Source organism: Thunnus maccoyii, chromosome 3, assembly GCF_910596095.1.
Source record: "Thunnus maccoyii chromosome 3, fThuMac1.1, whole genome shotgun sequence".
Classification (NCBI taxonomy): Eukaryota; Metazoa; Chordata; class Actinopteri; order Scombriformes; family Scombridae; genus Thunnus; species Thunnus maccoyii.
The window spans coordinates 33,570,653-33,590,977 of NC_056535.1; the positions used below are offsets into that span (position 1 = coordinate 33,570,653).

The window sequence follows — 20,325 nt, forward strand, 5'->3', positions numbered from 1 at the left end:
GTTGTAAGACCTACAGTAGTTCATTTCAAGTGAACTCCAGCCTTAACCCATCTGGGACTGACACAAAGCAGTCGTGTCTGTGAATGTGCGGCCAGTTTAAACCAGGATGTTTGTGAAATCTGAGACTGTGGTTTCTTTTTTTCCTCCAATCAGTTCTGTTCAATAAACAGGCAGCAAAGTTCTGTTTTTCCCAGTATTAGTCTACCTGTCTGCCATGTTGATGATATCATACAAACCTTCTAACATAACTGTTTTCTTTTTCCTTTCAGGTGGTATCTTAACCTCTTAGGGCTCAATTTAATTTAATGCATTTCAGGCTCTTATCACCTTCCCATTTTAAAATCTATATAATACAAAAACTACAAAGAACTGATACATTTCCTTTGAATCATTGTAAAGCAAAAAATGTTAAACTTCAATAGGTTTGTTGCTCTTATTTACAGCTCCAAAAAAGCTGAATTGGTAAAGTATTAAACAGAAAAAATGGGAAGATTTCTTTTTTTCTTTCTTTCACTTAACAATTCAAATAAGTTACACCAGTCATAATAAGGACTACCAGGCTGAAATTCACAGGATATTTCTATCAACATGTCTACAGTATCTGGACCAAATTTCAGGTTAATAGACAGAAGTGGCTCTGAGATATTTCAGAAAGAGCAGTAATGAGCATCTCCAGCAGATGGCTACAGAGCTCTCTAAAACCTCTTTAAAGTTAATAAATAATGATGATAAATATCTTTAATGATGCTGAAAAATCTCCCTAAATGTTAAAGTTGATTATAAAAAGAAGTTCTTAATACTTAGATAAAGATTTACATATTTATTATCATTGAATCATGTCTCCTTTCACAGATAAAACAGTTTCTCTCTTGTGTGGGTGTCTCAGCACCACAGAAAGTCCAACTACATTAACTTCCATATGTGGTTCGGCAGGTAATTTAAGTGACTACAAACTCAGAGTATTTTCACGGTGCAGAGTTTCCATTGGATAAAAGCAGCTGTCAATCAAACACACGTGGAGCTCGCGTACAGATGCGCTCCTCTGATTGGTTGATAGAGTTAAAAGTCTTGAAAGTTCATCACTTTAGTTCGCAGCAAGATGCGGATTGGTTAGTTTTGTTGCTGGGCGTTTACTGATCTCACTGATACTGAACATAATTGGTCAAATCTGTTATCGATCAGTTAAATTGACCAAAATGTCGCTGTTTCAGAAGTTTGACGAGCTGCGCTAAAACTAGACGAAGGAAATAATTCACGTTTATTCAGGTTATTTTTACTTTCGCTTGAATTTATACGAGCTGGATTTAATCGGTGGATTTTTGTTCTTTAAAACGAGCCCTCGTTAGTTTATGAATGTCTGTTATTAAGCCGATAAAAGCCTTTTAATTGCGGCGAGACAGGTTAGTAGGTAAATTACTAACTGCTAACTGCCGTAAAGTGTGACGCTGCTGTTTTTATGTCGTAAATCCTAAATTGAGACGCTTACATCGGTTGAAAAAACAAACATTTAAGTTTTCAAACGAAATAAAATATGTGTTTACTGACATATACAATCAACATGAAAATAGGTAGTATATTTATTTATTATTTTTACATGTAAATCTCGGGTCGCATGCAACCTCTGCATCTTAAAAGGTTAAAAGACAGAACAGCTGAAAACATCCCAGGTGAGTCCTGATTATCATGACGTCACTGATCTGGCATCTCCATGTTTGTGCTGTAATGTTTCAGTTTCCAGATAATTAGATACACCTAATTATCAAATTAATAATTAAAACTAATGCAGTCTCATTCAGCACCCCTGCAATAAATCCTACTTTCAAGAAGATTAGCCTATAATGTTCAATTGTACTGTTGTAGAGAGAAGTTGAGTCAGTTTAATTTTGGAGTCATAAGTCTAACTGACCAATCAAAAGTATTCAACAGCGTTAGTTAGTTTACTAAAAGACTGTTGATCAACTGTTTCTCAATTGCACAATGAAGCCCTGATAAACAAGGAATTTACACACCTTTGAATACAGCATTTTTCATATTGTGTAACACAGTTTTGTAAATTTCTTGACCATTACACAGACCATAAGTTTATTTTCAAGATAATTTTTGTAACACAACAAATCCAGCGGAGATTCAATGGTTGTTAAAACTTCTACTCTGTATAAATACTAATTTTATAATGTCAGTCAAAACTTGTGTTTGCAATGTTGAATAGTTACTAAATCTTTGGATGAAGTTAAAAATGTTGAAATATTAATGAAATATTATGTCCTGTCAAACAATTCTGGGAGGTGTAGATTTTTCAAGTGTGTGTTAAAGCAACAGTCAGGTGTCCATATGAACAGTGAAAGAGGTTTTCCTCGCTGTAATCATTCCTCCTGTTCATACTGGATATTAAAAGATCCCCTTTAAATGTGCTTTCAGTGTAAGTGATGGAGGCCAAAATCCACAGTGTGTGAGTGTTTCTCTTAAACATACTGTGATCCACAGATACAAACAGAAAAGGGATGAACACAAAAACATTCCAATAGAACATCTATTGTCTATATGTCTTCATAAGATGTTGTTTTTACTTTGTTCACAGGTGCAGCTCCAGAGCCATACATCACAACACTTGATGAAACAGAGGATGGGATGCTGTTGCGGTGTGTAGTTCGAGGTGCTTTTCCAAAACCTGAGGTAGTATGGCAGGACAGTGATGGAAACATCCTTCCTGCTGAGGATCCACAGGTGTCAGAAAGAGGAGGCACTTACAACATCTTTCTCCAAACTACTGTGAACAAAGCCGGCCGCTTCCGCTGTGTAGCCACACAGAAGGAAATCAACCATCAGATTTATGCTGAGACATATGTTCCTTTAAAAGGTGGGTTTTTTTAAGTCATATTTTATTCTTTAAATCATTTGAACTGTTCATGTACAGAACACAAAGCTCAAAGCAGTTCAAATTGGGATGAAGACACATTTGTGCGAACTGAAACTGTTTCAAAACCGAGTGAAAAATTCACGCTTATACTGAAGCTCTGTGACTCCACTTCATTAATCAATAGTGATAAAAGGATCAATGAGAGGAGGCTAGGGGGAAATTTACTCAGTATAAATTAATACACAGGTTTTATTTGACTCCTTCTAAACTTCACAGGATGGGTTTATTAAACAATAATAATTGTTGGAAATGTCAGACAGAAATAGGAACATTTACACATGCAATTTGGGAGTGTTAACTAGTTTACCTATCCGGGGAGAGAGTACTGGAACACATAGGGAGATGGTTAGGTTAGACGGCACCAGTATCACCAAGAATATGCCTATTAGGAGACCAAACGGAACTGTCCAACATATCAAAATATGATTTCACAGTGGTAAAGGTAGGGATGGTTACGGCTGCCAGAGTGGTCCTTATATTATGGAAAAGTACATCTTATCCTGATATTAAACAATGAATCGAATGTATGTTAAAAATAGTATCATATGAACACGTTAGCCAAATTAACAATGAAAACGAGAGCTTTAAGAGGTCATGGGACCGCCTCCCTGCTCATAGAGTTGCTGGGACATGGTGGTGATCTGATTGCATCGCTGTAATTGCCAAATGTTCGCTCCAAATATGCATGTTTGTCAAAGGCCTTTGAATATGTTGTAAATGAAACTGATAATACTGTCTGTTTTATATATGTGCTAATAAAAACTTTAATTACAACAAAAAAAGGATCAATGAGAGGATCTGGAGTGAAATAACAAATACAACTGGAGTTTGTGGTAAATTTTGAGATCAGTCTGAACAGTTACCAAACACCCATGACTATAATAATTATACATGACTACTGTATGTTATGAACATGATATACAGTAACATTCTGATTGTTAAGGGAACCTTTCTACATTCTGACTTTTCCATCTGAGTAGAATCATCCTCCTCTGTCTGGACCTGAAACCAGGAGTTCACAAATGTTCACTTCACACATTTACCAACATTTGACTAGTTATTTATACGTGTATGTGCAATTATTAAATGAAGATTTATGCATCACTGTATTGAAATGAGTTACACCACATAAACTAGTTCCATACAGTAGCGCTTGTTGTTAGAAATATTAACACCCACTAAATACCAGCTGTAAGTGTTTTGTATCTGACTGAACCAACCAACAGAAAACACAATATATGACCTGCTTAGAGAGAGTAGATAACAGGTCATTATTTGACCTGACACTGGTTAAACTGGAGTTATAGTGGGTGAACTCCACTTGTTAAACTATGATGAGTGATAACATGAATCACTCAACATCACAGATTTTAACTCGCTGACTAAAAATGATGGAAATTAATGTGATTCACTTTAAGTTAAACTATTTTTCAAAAAAGATCCGACAATAATAACATTAAACTAAATGACTCAGTTATTTATGTTATATAGTATCATCTGCAGCTCAAAGTGATTTACAACAAAATAAATCAATGCACCAAGTGCTTCACATGAAAAGAACATAAAAACATGTAAAAAAAAAAAAAAACATGAATGTAACATCAAATGGAAAATAAAACCTACTTGATAACATTAATAAAAATAAGATCAAATAAAGTGAAAGTACAATACATAGAATGTGTACTTCAGTGGTGATAATTTGAGACTTAATAAGTGAAAACATGTGAACACAATCTGTAAATCAGCACCTCGGTCTCTGAAGCTTTAAGCAAACAGAACCTCCCTTTTCCCAACAGACACAGACTCACCAGCGGTCTTGATTATCAGAAATAAAACCTCTTTCAGTTGATCCCAGAACGTCTTCCTACAGGTTGAACCTCACTGTGGCTCTTATCTGTGTCGGCTGCAACCCAAAGCTGCTCCAGAAAGAAACCTCCCTTAGTGGTGCTGTGAGGATTAAAAAACACACCATACAAAGTCATATTCAGTCTCCGTCTGTTTGTGTGTTGTGTTGAACATGTCATTTACATCCTCTGCTCCAACTCAACAGTTGCTTCTGACAGTGTGTCTCTTGATACTTTGACACAGATAAATGCATCAATCTAAACTGTCCATCACAATGAAAACCAACTTATATAAACTCAATCACTTTATTAAGTTCACCTCACTAAAACTAATGAAGTCTGATGAGTTTTGTAATGAATTCCACTTTCATGAAGGTTTTAATATTCAGGTTTTTTATTATAACTGTTTTAAGAAAGATGTTGATTCAATGCAGGTTGTGTTTTATAATATTGTTTATAATATTTAATCTACCGTCACTCACATAAAATGCTGCTCTTATATAAATAAAAACACTCCAGTGAAATGTTTCATCAGCGTCTGTTGGTTGCAAAATAAGAATTACAATAAATTTGATGGTCAATTTTCCATTCAGCAGCATGATCAAATATTTCTCTCTGACACAATGAAGAGCTGATAATATAAGAGGTTTATGTACCTTTGACAAACATGTTTAATATTTGATAACAAATATTTATATGTAGCATCATCTGATATTTCACTCTCACTAAACTATTCTAAACTAAAACATTCCTTCATAATAATAATAATAATAACAATAATAATAATAATAATAATAATAATAATAATAATAATAATAATAATAATAAAATCATGTAATATCTGTTGAACCTTTACAAAGAATCAGCAGTTTAGTTTATCATCAGTTTATCATTTGGCTGCTTGAATCTTATTTTCATAAGTTGTGTTACAGATCGTGATGCTGCAATAACTTCCATGTTTACATTGTTGATGGTTGATTCTGATTGGACGCTGCAACAGATGTTTAGGAACTTTGACCATGTTTAACATCCAACATGATAACAGTATATAAATAACAGAAAACCACAAAGAGCAAAATATGTTTCCTTTAAGTAGAAACTGAAGTCAAAGTAAAAACTAGAAGCAAACTCTAAATATATCCAGTGATAGATCCTGGTAATAATATGATACCATGAAGACACATATAGGCTTTGGAACTGCAGTGATTATTGTAAAATGTCAACTTGAAATGAATAAATATTCTCTTCAGTCATTGTGCTGCAGTGAGAATACTAGACATGACAAACATGTTTGTAGAAATGAAGCTTCAAAACACTTTCTTCATTCATTACAACTGACTGTTGGTTGATTACAAGCAGAACTTATTTATTATCATGTTTCTAATTCAACCAATAATAGATGTTGTGTAAGCATGAGGCTGCAGCAGAGAACCACAAAATGCTGCTGTGAGCTTTTGTTGGTTAAAAAGAGAATTTTATGGGTCTGTATTATTAGCAAATGTGTGTGGAGAGTAAAACTGTATCTCAGTATACATGTGAACTAAAATATGTGAATGTGTCCTGAAATCTAAATATTTATCAGATATGAACATGTGAAAAAGAATCTGAAGGTATTTAGTCATAAACTGAATGTAAATGACTTTTTCTTAATGAGTTAAAGTGTATTTAGCTTCAACAGACTCCTGCTGCATAATACCAGACTGTATCACTCTGCTGTCATTGTGCTTCAGTAGCTGTAGAGTCGACTCACCACCAGGCAGAAGCATCTGTTGATTTAAATCTTGACATTACTGGACAGTAGTTGTTGCAGTTTAGCTGCAGCAGTGTAAGTCTATGTTAGCTAGCTAGTGCTACTTAATGTCTCAGTGAAACATAAACCTCTAAGCTGCATGTTCAGCTGGTTGGATAATATCTTGTTTTACCAAAGTTTATCAATACTAGTGATGACAACAACTATCATAAAGTGAAGATGTTAATCCAGAGTCCATCATAAACTTGTACTTGTGATCCTCGGCTCAGGATGTAGAAAACCTGGACTATGGACAGATTTCCACACACATGTGCAGATCTCAGGTACGGCAGGAGTGTAGCAAAAGTCACCTGTAAAAAGCCTAAAGTGGAGCGACAGGACAGTGATTGAAACATCCTTCCTACTGAGGATCAACACGTCTCAGAAACAGGAGGATGCTACAACAACATGACCCTCCTCACTACTGGGACCAAAACCAACCTCTGAGCTGTGTAGCCGAGCAGGAGGAAACTGCTCATAAGATTGATGCTAATATCACTGTGTCTGCTGAGAGTCATCTCACTGCTGCTTTAATCTGTCAATCATTTTAGATTTTAGGAGCATGCACGCCTTTAGTTGTTCTCTTTGTGTAGGTTATGATGTCTGTACATGATTTACAGTTACATTCTGAGTCTTACATTAACTTCTTTTTATCTGTTTCAGGTTCCTCCACTGGACTGGTTGTTACTATTGTGGTTCTTTGTGTTGTTGTTCTTGCTCTACTTGGGATTGAAGCCAGGTATTGCATCTCACAAAAATGTAATAAAGATACGTTTAAATAATATATTGTATCAACATATTCATAATGAGCAGACAACACAACAGATTTCTATCATGTTAATCTTAAGCATTGTTCTGAGCTTTTCATAAAGCTTAAATTTAGATTAAATATGAATATTTCAAATACATGAATCTATTTCCATAGTTGTTCATTCATACGTATTCTTGAATATCATTCAGTTCCACCCACGTTTTCCTGTTGAATCAGTTCATACATTTCAAATGTAGGGCTTGAAATTCACCTTCCAAGACAGTTAATTGTCTGATACATTATTTTATTATAACAACAGTGAACACAAACAGTAACACACAAGATAATTATGTCTTACACATGTTTTAATTCAAACATATCAGTTACATGGACACAATGCAATTCATGTGAATATTAACAGGAAAACTGGTGTTTCCAAAGTTGGAATTTTCTTTCATATATTTGTGTTTTCTCTCCTGCAGACGGAGGTGCTGCCGGTCCAAACAATCAACAGGAGATTTTCCAGCTTGAAACCTGCCTTGAAGCTGGCTGCTGAAGTGTGTTTTTGTTGTTGTATTTTGATTTTTGTGAGGATCAGTTTGAGTTTTAGACCAAAGAGTGAAGACATTTTTGAAGCAGTCGGGTCATTTTGTCCAGTTCTCATTTATCCAAAGGATGGTTTTTAAGTTGAGGTCTGATTTTAGGTTTAAAGATAGAAATAGACGACTGTATAAACCTGTTAACTGAAAGATTAAACTTCCTGTCTGACTGCAGCAGGACCAGGAGGAGGCAGTGTAGCAACAACATGACATCAAATATAAAACACTGAAATGCCTCAAACAGAGAACAGAACAGTTTCTGCTACTGACCTTAAACTTGTTTTTTTCATAACCACAATCCCAAACATTTAACCTCATTAAGTCATACTATAGTAACCTCACTAACATTTTGTTGGAATAATTGAGAGAAAGCAAACACTGGTATGAAAGGTTACACTTGAAAAAGTCCAAAACTAACCTTTAAATGTTCAAAAATGTCATAGAATTTAATTTGGACATTTGCAGAATTTCACTGTTCTGTCTGGTGATAAGTTTTGATAAAATTTGCTGTAAATATGCTGAGTTAACCAAAAGTCTGATTTTCATCCACAGTCCCTCAACAGGTGTTACATAGTTAATCTAAAATAGTGCATTTAAATATATAAAACACATAATAAAATAGAACAAACATATGAAGAGCAGTTTTTTAAAAGACTGGAGTTAACAGGCTGATGGCAGCAGAGTATTTACCTTTTAATGCTGACAGAACTGATTGTCATTGAGCCTTCCTTTAATTAGAATTATATTAACTGTATGTGTTTAATACTCTGATGGAAAACTAATACAGTCTAATACAACAGGCCTGCAGTAAATCCTGCCTTCATCAAGGGTCTAATGTTCAGTTTTTGTTGAACCTGTATGACAGAGGTGTCGACTCAACTTGAGTTATTTTGGAGGCTTTAGTTTGTGGTGCTGTTGAATTGTATTGGGTTTTATACTGAGAGGTGTTTTCAACTCATTGAGTCAACAGTGTCACAAACTACAGCCTCCAAAATGAACATAAAGTTGATTTAACACCTTTTAGAAAACAAAGTTAGCAAAAGTTGAACATTAAACCTTCTATAAAGTTATGAGATTACAGCAGGTTGTTGTATTAAAACTGCATCAGTTTTAGCTTGTGTGCCTAATAAACTGCAACAGAGAGTAGTTCCACTCTTGTGCTTTGAAGAAAACTCAGACTAAGAGCAGACTCAGTCATTTCCTCTCTGATTCTTTGCTCTGTTGTGTTTTTATTGTTTTATTTTAGTATTTTGATGGTTTATTATCACCTCATTATGCATTTCAGTTTTATTCTGGCTCTGTTGTCCATGTACAATAGATTGATCTCATTCATAAAATGGTTTAATGTCAAGCTGAAGTACAACTATAAAACCATCCACTGGACTGTTGATGAGAACATTATAGTTCATAGATAAATGACATGAACCTGCATAGAAACACAATCAAACTACCTGAGACAGTTTGTGATTAGTCATTTTGGATGTAAGACTTAAACAGAATGAAAAATAAAAAATGTGATAGTGAGGTAGCAAAACAGGATAATCAAACAATTACTGAAAATAAAAATCAACACACAACAGAATTAAAGTGAAGTGAGTTAAAAAGGGACCAAACTCTGTCCAGTCCCTGCTGCTCCTGTCCTCAGCCTGCAGCCTGCATGGTAGCTCACTGCCATCAGTGTGTTTATGAGTGTTAATGGATGAATGAGAGAAAAATCGTAAAGCACTTTGGATAAAAGTACTATATAGATGCAGCCCATTAGCAAATATTATCATACTGCTCTAAAGATCCTCACTGACTTGAGCATTAAGAAAAATATAAGATTTCACTGAACTGAAGCCTGCTGTTGTGCTTTGAAATGTGAATATTTTGCAGCTAAACTGAAATAAAATGTGACTTAATTTCTTTTGAATTAGCATTTTTGAATGAGCATGATTTATTTCTTTGTATTTTTTAATGTTCTCAGCCAGAATCAGTCAGTTACAGTTTCATACTGAACTATAAACTGTTGACTGATCTTTGAATCGTGCTGAAAGTTCATGTATGTTCATGTTTACTGATGATGCACTTGCAGGTTATCGTGTAATTTCAGGCAGTTCTTCATCGTTTTTGTTCAAACGTTTGAATAAAACATGAAAAATGTCAAACTGTATGTTGTGACTGATTTGGATGTTTCTGTCTGTTCAAACTTTGATAAGAGAGAAACAAAAGTGATGATACTGTATTGGCTGGATTTTAAGATGATCATCATACAACATCTGTTTCTGATGAAGACTTCTGAATGAACTATGTAGCAGATCCACTGTATTTAAAACTATAAAAAAGATATTTACTTTTGATGACGTTGTTCACTTTTGTTGTGTAATGAGGTATAATGTACACACATAATCTGTTGAAGTAGATGCAAAGGTTGTTTTTTGTCCGTCAGTTGAGGATTTAATGTGAATATAATATCAGTGTTTAGCAGCTCATGTAAAGGGAAAAATCTCACTGATCATTCTGACCAGATGTGTTGAGTGTAAAGAAGCAGACCTGCTCATATCAGAACCATTAAGAACTGTTCAGAAAAACACTTTGAAATGAGTTACAGGGTCAAGAATTTTAATTTATCTCCATGGAAACAGTTTGTATCCCCTTGCGGCCCTCGCAGACATGACGTGATTGCGTTGAACACGTCACAGTATGTACAACTGAAGTCCGCGAGGGGCTCAGTCCGCAGGTCCGGAGGGTGGACATCATCCAAGCGCGACTGAAGAGGAAACTGAGAAACCTTTTGTGAAATTATGACCTTCAATATATGATAAAATGTCAAAAGTTCATTGTAAGTGCAAAGGACTGGTTCATATGCTAAACAAACCCAAGAAACAAAAGCTTCATTATAAGTTGAAATGTTGTTAAGATAAAAAAATATAATTAAATTATAGGCTGTTGACAATTACTGATCCCACATAGAGAGGACAAACACACAGCATTGCTGGGCAAATGCATTTGCTGCCTCTATATTAATCCTTTCAGTAGTATGCTTTTTAAACTGCTCAGAGACAGGGGCATCTTCAAAGTACAGATCAACAGGCTCTTCAGGGGAACAACTCTTATTCTGGCTTACAGAGAACATCTGGGCTCTGATGGAAGCATCACGTACATTTACTTTGATAGGTTTGAGCCTGTTGACAGGAAACACTCCACAATAATCCACCGTGGTGCAAAGTGACAAGATGTGTGGACATGTTCTGAATGACTACTTTGACCTGTACATGAGACTTACACTTAACCAGTATAAGCTGGCTGCTTACCACTAGGCCCCCTGGGAATGAATGCATTTTAAGTTCCTCTACTATTCCTGTAGCTTCATCCTCTGATATATTGGCATAATATCTACCATTCACTTCACACAAGCCTCCTTGAGGGGTTGTAATTGGTGTCTTTCCCACAAAGTGCACAGTCATTGGTTTTGTTACTCTCTTCATAGGCCTTGTAGGCCAAAATGAAGTTAGCTTGGCTTGGTAATTTATCAAGGTATTCATTACCACCCAGCCTCTTGCAGTCTCCTGGATGCCTGAGAATATTTTTCCCCACCAAAAGGTGTGTTTTGGCATTAAACCTTTGATCAGGGCCGACTACAGTTAGGGTTGATATGGTTACATCTGTGCCACATTCCTCTGCCGGAAATGTGACATCAACTGTAGTATACCAGTGTCTGCAAGATTTTGCAGAGCAGCTTCCTGTGAGAAAGTTGCTGCTGCTAAAATGACTAGGATATACATGTTACCTGTGACCCACTATCACTCAGACACAGGCATTGTACCTCTTCTAGCCATGCTACTGCTTCCCAAGGCTCACCCACTAGATCTGGGGGTATGGCTATCTCCTCAACTACCTGCATATTTACACTAACTGTCTGTTCCCTGTTGTCTCTCATCTGTGTGAAACTTTCTTCATTTTCAGCTGCTGATCGTTCACAACAGCAGCTCCTTCCTGTTTAAAGTTTCAACCGTGGTGCAGCCATCAATCTTTTGATGCATCGCTGATTATGTCTCTGCTCCTGTGGTTTTATTTCTTACACAACTACAAATGAAATGTTATTGTGAAGATAAATCACTGATCAGGTCACAGTAGTTCATATACAGCAGGGGTCGGCAATCAAGTTCAACCAAGGGCCAGATTTTTTCAGCATGGTTTTTTGGGGGCTGACGTTGTACAGGCACAGTGAAAACACATGTTTTTACATGTTGTTGTTTGTATAAAACAGTTTTAGGATGGTATCTGAGGGCGGATGTCATAATTTTCATCAGTAATCCACACACAATAAACAGTGGCATGCTTCATTCATGGTTGAAGCTGAAGTACTGTTATTAACACAGATCTGTTCTGGTCAGAAAGGACACATTATGTGATGTACTTGTATCAGTGTCTAAGAGGTTACAAGTTCATATTTATTGGGATTCAGATGAACATTGTTTATATATTGTTATCTTCTGTAGATTTATGATGAGTCCTGTAAAATATTTGATGCAATCTATAAAAGGAAAAACTTCAGCTTTCGTTAAGGGCCCAAATATTTCTGTTGGAGGGTCAGATTTGTTTGCCCACCACTGATATACAGTATGTGGAGATGATGCTTTTATTGTGAAAGACCTGTTCCGGATGTGCAGCTGGTGTTGAAGCCGAGAAACGAAAGTGTTTGTGGATGAAGCAGTGACGCTGTCAGGAGTGGCTAAAGCTTCGTTATATAGAGATGTCAAAGTGATGCTTCATCTCCAGGTGACAAAGACAACTATGGAGCTTCTTCCTCTCGTGTGTGTTTCTCTCCTGACTTGGTCTGGAACAACGTTTGCTGATGAAAACGGTAAGAAAACGAATTACTTCCATAATCAGACTGAATTATGTTTATTAATTGTATTTTATTTAAAATGTGTAAATAAATGCAGGAGTCTGGAACAATGCAGAATAAACATGACTGCATGATTAAGCGGGTAGATGACGTCATCACTTACAACTGTGACATCAGCAAGTATGTGATCTTAATAATCAGTATATTAATATGTATCCTAATAATGATCACAGATCAGTGTTAAAACATCACAACACAGGTGATGTGATGTGATTACAGCTTCCCTCTGATTCATTACAGTCTTATAATAAACCTGCTCAGAGTTTAGATGTTTATCATAATTTAGGAGCTCTTATAAGAGGGGGTTAATAACTTTAGATGTGACGTCATGACTGCTGCAGATGAAGGCGGATGTGCAGTGTGTCCGATTATCGATCGATCATCAATATAGTCGGCGATGAAATTTCTGTTAACCAACTAATTGGTTAATTGTTGCAGCTCTATTCAAATCATTATCAATATTTTTCTCTTTTTCTTTATTTCATTTTATTTTTTCATTAAGAGACAAACGCACAACAAAAACAGAAAAAACTGCATTTAATCTTCTCTGTTAGCTTGCTGAGAAGTTTTCATCAACTTGAAATGGCAGCAGGTGTTCAGGTGTTACAAGTGACTCAGGCAGGTGGGAGGTACTTAATGTAGCTTGTAGTTTATTGATTATTTTGACAAAAAGAAATGTGAAAATCACACTAATATATCATATTTGGTTTAGTGTTGCTCCTGAACCAAAACATGTTAAGATATTTTTGTACCAAAACTTAATTTCTGTTTTTTGTTTGTTTGTTTGTTTGTTTGTTTGTTTGTTTGTTTGTTTCAAATTACTTGAGTGAATAATCTTTCCACGACTGGCAGCTGCTGTCGTTTCTCCTGGTTATGACTAATTGGTTTATCGTGATTTATTTTTATTTATGAGGCTAAATGACCAAGTTTAAATAAGTTTCACTTTATTTACTTCCCCTCTTCTCCTCTCTCTGTCTTGTGCTCTCTCATTTTTTCAGGTAGAAATACCTGTTTGTGTGATTCTACTTATCAGGATGTGGAGACAGAGATTGTCTGATAAACCTGATCAGTGTTTTGATACTCATCTCATATTTCAGTCTGGACCAAAGTTATGGGGGTGACTGACATTTGTAGAGCCTCAAAGCTAAAAACCAACATAAATCATTTATTGGTCAATTTACCTTAAAGATCCCCTCCACACTTGTTTTAAGAAACATACAAATATTATGCTTTGAACAATAATCTGTCTTAAATTTTTTTTCCATAAAAATAAGTACTGGACACAAGATGTCTCCTGTTTCACTGTAAAGTCCATTCTTAGTGTTTGTGCACTGGAGGCTTCATGTTTTCACATCATACTTGTGAAAGTTGGATACTGGACCACGATTGGCACCAAACTAGTTGTGATGTCACAAAATCATCTTGTACATACACGTGTTAAACTGAGATTTAACTTGAGCTCAGAGAAACTTTCCTCCTTCAGCAGATGAAAGTGAAAACAAACTCTGCACATAATGTTCATCATTCTGCACAGTGAAACTCAAACATTGAAAAAGAGTAACAAGGAAGTGGATTAGCATTAATACTGACTCCTGATTTAGTTAGTTTCAAGTGATATGGTTTTATCAAAGAATATTTCCACAATATCCGACATGTGTAAATAAAAAATAACATCACATGAACAGAAGAAGCACCAAAGAGGCAAAATTCATTGTATTCCTTTTAATGCACACAGAAATGTATGGAAGTAATATTGTTGCCAAAGTTGATCTGAGGCTGCATGTGAATAGATGCTGTTTGGAAAAGTAGAGGTGACACATTCATGTATGTCAGTTATTTTACTACTGTACTGTATGTGAGATTTGTGGTCAGAGGATGAACACTGGTCCCATTTAATACACTCATCCTGTCCTCCTCTCAGAAATACAGAAGGTTTACTTCCTTTCTTCCTTAAGTTTTGTGGACGAGGGATCTGTAGTTACGTGACTCTCCCCCCTTCACTCAGACTTCACCCACTGCAGGAGACAGACGGGCGGATGGTTGTGTCTTGTGGTTTTTGCAGAGCAGCTTTCATATGTGCAGACTTGCAGAGTAGCAGCAAGTTTAAATGTTAATTCACCACTTATATCAAAATATTATTATTTGTTCAGTTTTGATGTCAAATTGAAGTTTCTACATCAGTTTACAGAAAACTGTGTGCTTGATTAGTTCATGTTACAGGCCACTTAGAAAGCATCACTTCAGGTTTGTTTACTTCTCTTTATACACAGATATTACATGCTTTCTAAGTGGCCTTAACCTTAAAGCTTAGTTGGTCATCAATCATGACACCCAAGTTTCGGGCGGACTTTGTGGGCATGAGTTGGGTTGATTTGAGCTGGATATTGATCTGTTGCTGTATAGAGGGACTGGCTGGGATGACAAGGAGCTCAGTCTTAAGCCCCTTTCACACTGGACTAAAAACCCACCAACAACCACTGATGTTTGGCTTTTGTCTTCAGTGGGAAAGGGTACTGTGATAAAGTGCATAAGAATACACCATTTGTCCCTACTTTCACCATCAATGCCACATAGCTTACAAATTTAACCATGCTTGTTAATTGTTTGTTTAGCCATATGTCCATGACCAATCTGTAACTTGCAGACACATACTATCCTGGGTTTGTTTGTGGTTTGCATTATGTTTGGTTACAGTTCACATGCCAGCAACATTTTTGGTTAAAGTAAAACACTGACAAGTATTGTTAAGTTTAGTTATTGTTTATTGGGTTAGTCTGTGTTTCATAATTCAGTCATATTCTTTCTGTGCTACTTACCATACCCACCATGTGCTCCACAGACAAAAGGAGGAGGCACCCAACAATGGCCTCTGTTTATACACTGGGTGACATCATTAGTGATGTCACTGGGTTGGATAATGTCGGGGGTGGTAGTTAATTATGTTAAGTAAGTTATTTACTGTGACTTTGACCTGTTTATGTATGGTTGCAAGTGTATTATATGGTAAGCTATGGAAAAGTGTTTCACCTTGGAGGTTGGTAAGATTGAAAAACTTTATCTCTTACCTGTTTTTAAGAGAGACATGGGATGTACCTGCAGCAATGGTACAGCCCAGATTGACTCTGATGGACTGCTGATGGAAGGGTCTGTTTAAGCAGTTGCTTTTTGGCTGTCGGGGGGGTTAGTACATCAGTGTGTAGCTGTGTGCACATGATGATAAGTTAATATAAGTTCAGTTGATATGAGTTGAGTTTTGATCAGTTAGACCAAGTGAACTATTTAGTTGTTTGTTTGTTTTTTTGTTTTTTGTACATATTTTTTTGTTTGTTTTTGTTACATGTGTAGCATGGTGCCACTTTTTTTCTTGTAAATAAACCACCTTGTGATACCTGGACAAGGTTTCCTGTGTCTGCCTCCTACCAAGTGACTAGCCACTCTGGTCAGGCTACAACACAAGTACAATTGGCATTCATTCCCAGACCAAATGACTCTGCAGTAGTCACAGGTATTTATCGGCCCCAGCTCCAATCAGCAGTGATGGAAACATGACACCTGAGTGGACACGCTAATTTTCGCCCCTTTTCCAGCTGCTCTTTCATCTGTTTTTATCTGTGGATATCTGTAAACATATAGTCTCATCCATATGTTTACATATAGTCTCTCTGTAATAACAAAGTAAACACACAGAAAAAAAAACAGAAAGGCAAACTCATTTACTGGCAATGGATGCTTTATTTTTTCCTCTAATCACTTCTGTTCATCTTATATCACCAACTTTCTCTTCCCTTACACCCCAGCTGTTGCTCTCAGTCCCCGGGGCAAGGCTTGAGTCAGAGGGTAGAAGGGTCCTCAATGTGGAATAACCTTCCTCTGGAAATCAGACAAGCTACCTCAGTGTCCTCTTTTAAAACTCTTAAAATCTCATTTTTATTTAATTTCATTTAATTAGAGCTTTTTTTGTTTGCTTTTACTCATTTACTTATTCTTAACATATTTTCATGGTGTTACCTTTGTTTCCATTTCTTATTGCCTTGTAACCTTTCGAAAAGTTATATTTAAATAAAGTTTATTATTGTTTTTATAAATAAAATCTGTGCTAATATCCTGATGATTAGCACAGATCAATGTTTAATATCAGCTCCATAACACAGTGATGTGATGTGATGACAGCATCCCTCTGATTAATTAAGTCCTATAATAGACCTACTCAGAGCTGATGTTAGTTTGGGAGCAGATGAGCAGGGCGGCGTCTACTTCCTGCCGTTATTTCTGATAAACTACGTATCAAACATGACCGACAGCTGCAACACATCATCTATTGTGTAACTTTGGATGCTGATATTTCTGATGAAATATAAAATCTGAGTGTGTCTGCTGCCTGAGGGTCTCTGGGAGGTTTGTTGAGAGTTTTTTATTGCGTTGGTCAAAGTAACACAATGAACCAGAGAAAGTTGTTTGCTCACCCTTCCTCCGTCCTCGTGTGCTCAGAGCTTCCTCTTTCAAATATCAAATTCAAAGGGTTAATTGTTGTGATTCAGAGAAAGTATATAAAGTAATGTCTATGATAATATTCAGAACATGTTCATTTCTCTCTGGTTAGTTTCTTCAGTCAGGTTTATTTTAGGGAGCAGCTTGTTTGTGTGTTTAGTGTGGAGACAAATCGTATCTGTAGATCAGAGATGAGAAATGTGTTCGATCAGGAAGCAGATTCAACCTTAATAGTTTTATTCAGAAATCTAATTACCTGAAGTCAATTTTTACTTATATATGAGTAAATATATATTCAAATAATGACAAAGACATTAGTTAATCATCATGTTTGATCTTTATTTCAGTAAATGAAACAGAACAAGGACACAGAGTGTCATAGATGTGAAGCAACAAACATTTTTCATATTGAAAATAGTCTGATCCATCCTCTAAATTACACTAAACACTAAATTCTTTTGATCAGCTCAGTTTCTTTCAAATAATGGAATCGACTCTCTAACCTGATGGTAAATACATGTTTAGACTCATTTCTCCCACTTCAAGCTTCCTGATTTCCCTCTTTAATGTTTCTTGTTCTCCAGATTATTTATTTCATGCTTTGTTTCCATAGTTGTTACCAAATGGCTCCACAGTGTTTAGATAGAAAGAAGTTTTGACAGTTTGATGCATTTCAGATGTGACTTCAGGCTTCAGGCAGGTGTTTTCTGTCTGTGTAGTTCAGAGGTTCGTCCTTACTGTCTTTTTATTGACTTCATAGTGATCATGATGAATTATGGTGAATTAAGTTTGACTTTGTTTAGTTCAGTTTTCCTCTTCGATCTGCAGCGCTCTCTCTGGCTTCTCTTTCTTTCTCTCACTCATTTTTTCAAGCAGGTGTAATATTTATTTGTGTGTTGGATGGACAGACAGAGATAGTCTGATGACGTAGTCAGTGATGAAGATCATCATCATTTTGGAAAAACAGTTAAAAGACTTAAATGTTATTATTTATTAATGAGTGTGATGTTCTCCTGAGGTTATGCTGATAAATAAGGACTAGTAAAATGAAATATAAAAGATGAAAACAAATAGAGAAATAATAAATATCACTTATAATAATATATAATAACAATAATACATAAATTATAAATATGTTTACAAAGTAAAATATTCAGTGCAAATATATAATGTTCAGGGCAGAGCAAAGGATTTGTTGAAGACAATGTTCCAGACGACAAGAAACAAGAAAAGTTTCTTGTTATAACATAAGTTGATATGTTGCTATGACAACAAACTTCCATATGTCTGTCTTAACCTGATTATTCTGCATGTAAACATATTGATTAATACATGTTTTTATCCTCCAGAGCCAAATGTCATCAAAGTGATCGTGGAAGAAGGAAGTGACGCCATTTTACCCTGTTCACCCAGCAGCAAGGAGAACATTGTGTCACAGCACTTTGACTGGAAGAAAGATGGTCAGAAGGAGGTGTTCCGGTATGATGCAGGACCTCATAGCAATGACGGCCGTTCAGGTCAAGATAAGCAGTTCATAGGACGAGTCTCACATTTTGAAGATGAACTGAAGTCAGGAAACGCCTCCATAATCATCAGACATACGAAGGTGGCTGACAGTGGAGACTACACCTGTGAATTTCCACTTCTTCAGCCAAGACAAATATTCCACATTAAGCTTCATGTTGGTGAGTGTTTTTATAAAATGTTTATTTACTGATTTGACTGGTTTAAGAGTCTCAGATGGACTCAAGTCAAATAGTCAGAAAACACATCTGGCAGGGCCTCGTCCCCACAGCGCTGCAACCATGTATGGAGAGATTCCCTCTTTATCAAACATGATGGATATTTGAGACACATTGCAGTTTGTGTCACTGCGTCCAATAAATTTTATAACTTTCTTAAACCTATTAAGTACATCCAGCTTCATGCAGTGATTGTCCAGGTGTGTGGAGGTAAGAAAGAGAAACTTCTCTCTCAAACTCCTGATTTTAACAGCATGGATGTCTTGAAGGGGAGACTGTATGAAAGTGTGAGCTGTTATCACCATTTAAATGATTATCACGTCTCGTCCCTCTCTATAACGCCAGGCTTTACACTCAGTTCAGAGCAGCTATAAACACTTTTACCTTTAGATGACACGTTGTAAGACCTACAGTAGTCGTGTCTGTGAATGTGCGGCCAGTTTAAACCAGGATGTTTGTGAAATCTGAGACTGTGGTTTCTTTTTTTCCTCCAATCAGTTCTGTTCAATAAACAGGCAGCAAAGTTCTGTTTTTCCCAGTATTAGTCTACCTGTCTGTCATGTTGATGATATCATACAAACCTTCTAACATAACTATGTTTTCTTTTAGGTGGTATCTTAAAAGACAGAACAGCTGAAAACATCCCAGGTGAGTCCTGATTATGATGACGTCACTGTCTCTACATCTGACACCTGCTGTAACTTTGACTCCTACAGGCCTCAATCATTCACAAACTAGAAAATCTGTATAACTGTGAAACAGATCAGGGATCATTCTTGTATTTTTACTTGAGTCTAATTTCACATCACTTATGAGTGGAGACATTTCTACACCAATAACAAGTTTTACATAATGACTGTTTATACAAGAATTCAAACTTCTTTACACTATATATGTGTTATATGTGTTTACTGGAAATAGTGTTTGCACTGGTGAGTTTTTGTCTGTGTTACAGTCAGGTGTTTGTATATTTCTAAGTGCTGTCTGGCAGCTTCCTCACAGCAGAATTAATGTGTAAATATTCTTCTCAGTAAATAAAACAACAACCTCTCTCTTTCTGTTTCTCTCAGCACAATAATCACACTGGTAGGTTTATTATTGAACGAGCAGTGATTTATAAAAGTTTGTTTATTCTTCAACTTTTTGCTCAGTTTGTTTTGCTACAAAATCATCTTAAAATTCTCTTATTTGAAATATGTTGTCTGAGATCTCAGCAGTGTTTTCTGTTACACTAAAGTAATAAAGAAAACTGTTCAACTTATTTACTGTTTAGATGTGTCATCAGGAAAAGCTGATCACTGATC

At 36.0% G+C, this 20,325-nt stretch overlaps 2 protein-coding genes across 2 annotated transcripts in view; both read left to right on the plus strand.

The window, feature by feature from the left end:
* Positions 1 to 269: 269 nt before the first annotated feature.
* Positions 270 to 10,047, plus strand: LOC121894148 (butyrophilin-like protein 9). Its single transcript, XM_042406537.1, has 5 exons — positions 270 to 1,266; positions 1,595 to 1,667; positions 2,579 to 2,857; positions 7,214 to 7,289; positions 7,784 to 10,047. Exons 2-5 carry the CDS (start codon positions 1,613 to 1,615, stop codon positions 7,830 to 7,832), a joined length of 459 nt encoding a protein of 152 aa, XP_042262471.1. The 5' UTR covers positions 270 to 1,266; positions 1,595 to 1,612; the 3' UTR covers positions 7,833 to 10,047.
* A 2,502-nt stretch (positions 10,048 to 12,549) lies between these two features.
* LOC121894142 (butyrophilin-like protein 1) overlaps positions 12,550 to 20,325 on the plus strand; it is a 93,869-nt gene continuing 86,093 nt past the window's right edge. The window contains exons 1-3 of the mRNA XM_042406525.1: positions 12,550 to 12,746; positions 18,629 to 18,964; positions 19,631 to 19,669. Coding sequence (XP_042262459.1) covers positions 12,647 to 12,746; positions 18,629 to 18,964; positions 19,631 to 19,669 — 475 coding nt within the window. The 5' untranslated portion in view covers positions 12,550 to 12,646. The remainder of the gene's footprint in view (positions 12,747 to 18,628; positions 18,965 to 19,630; positions 19,670 to 20,325) is intronic.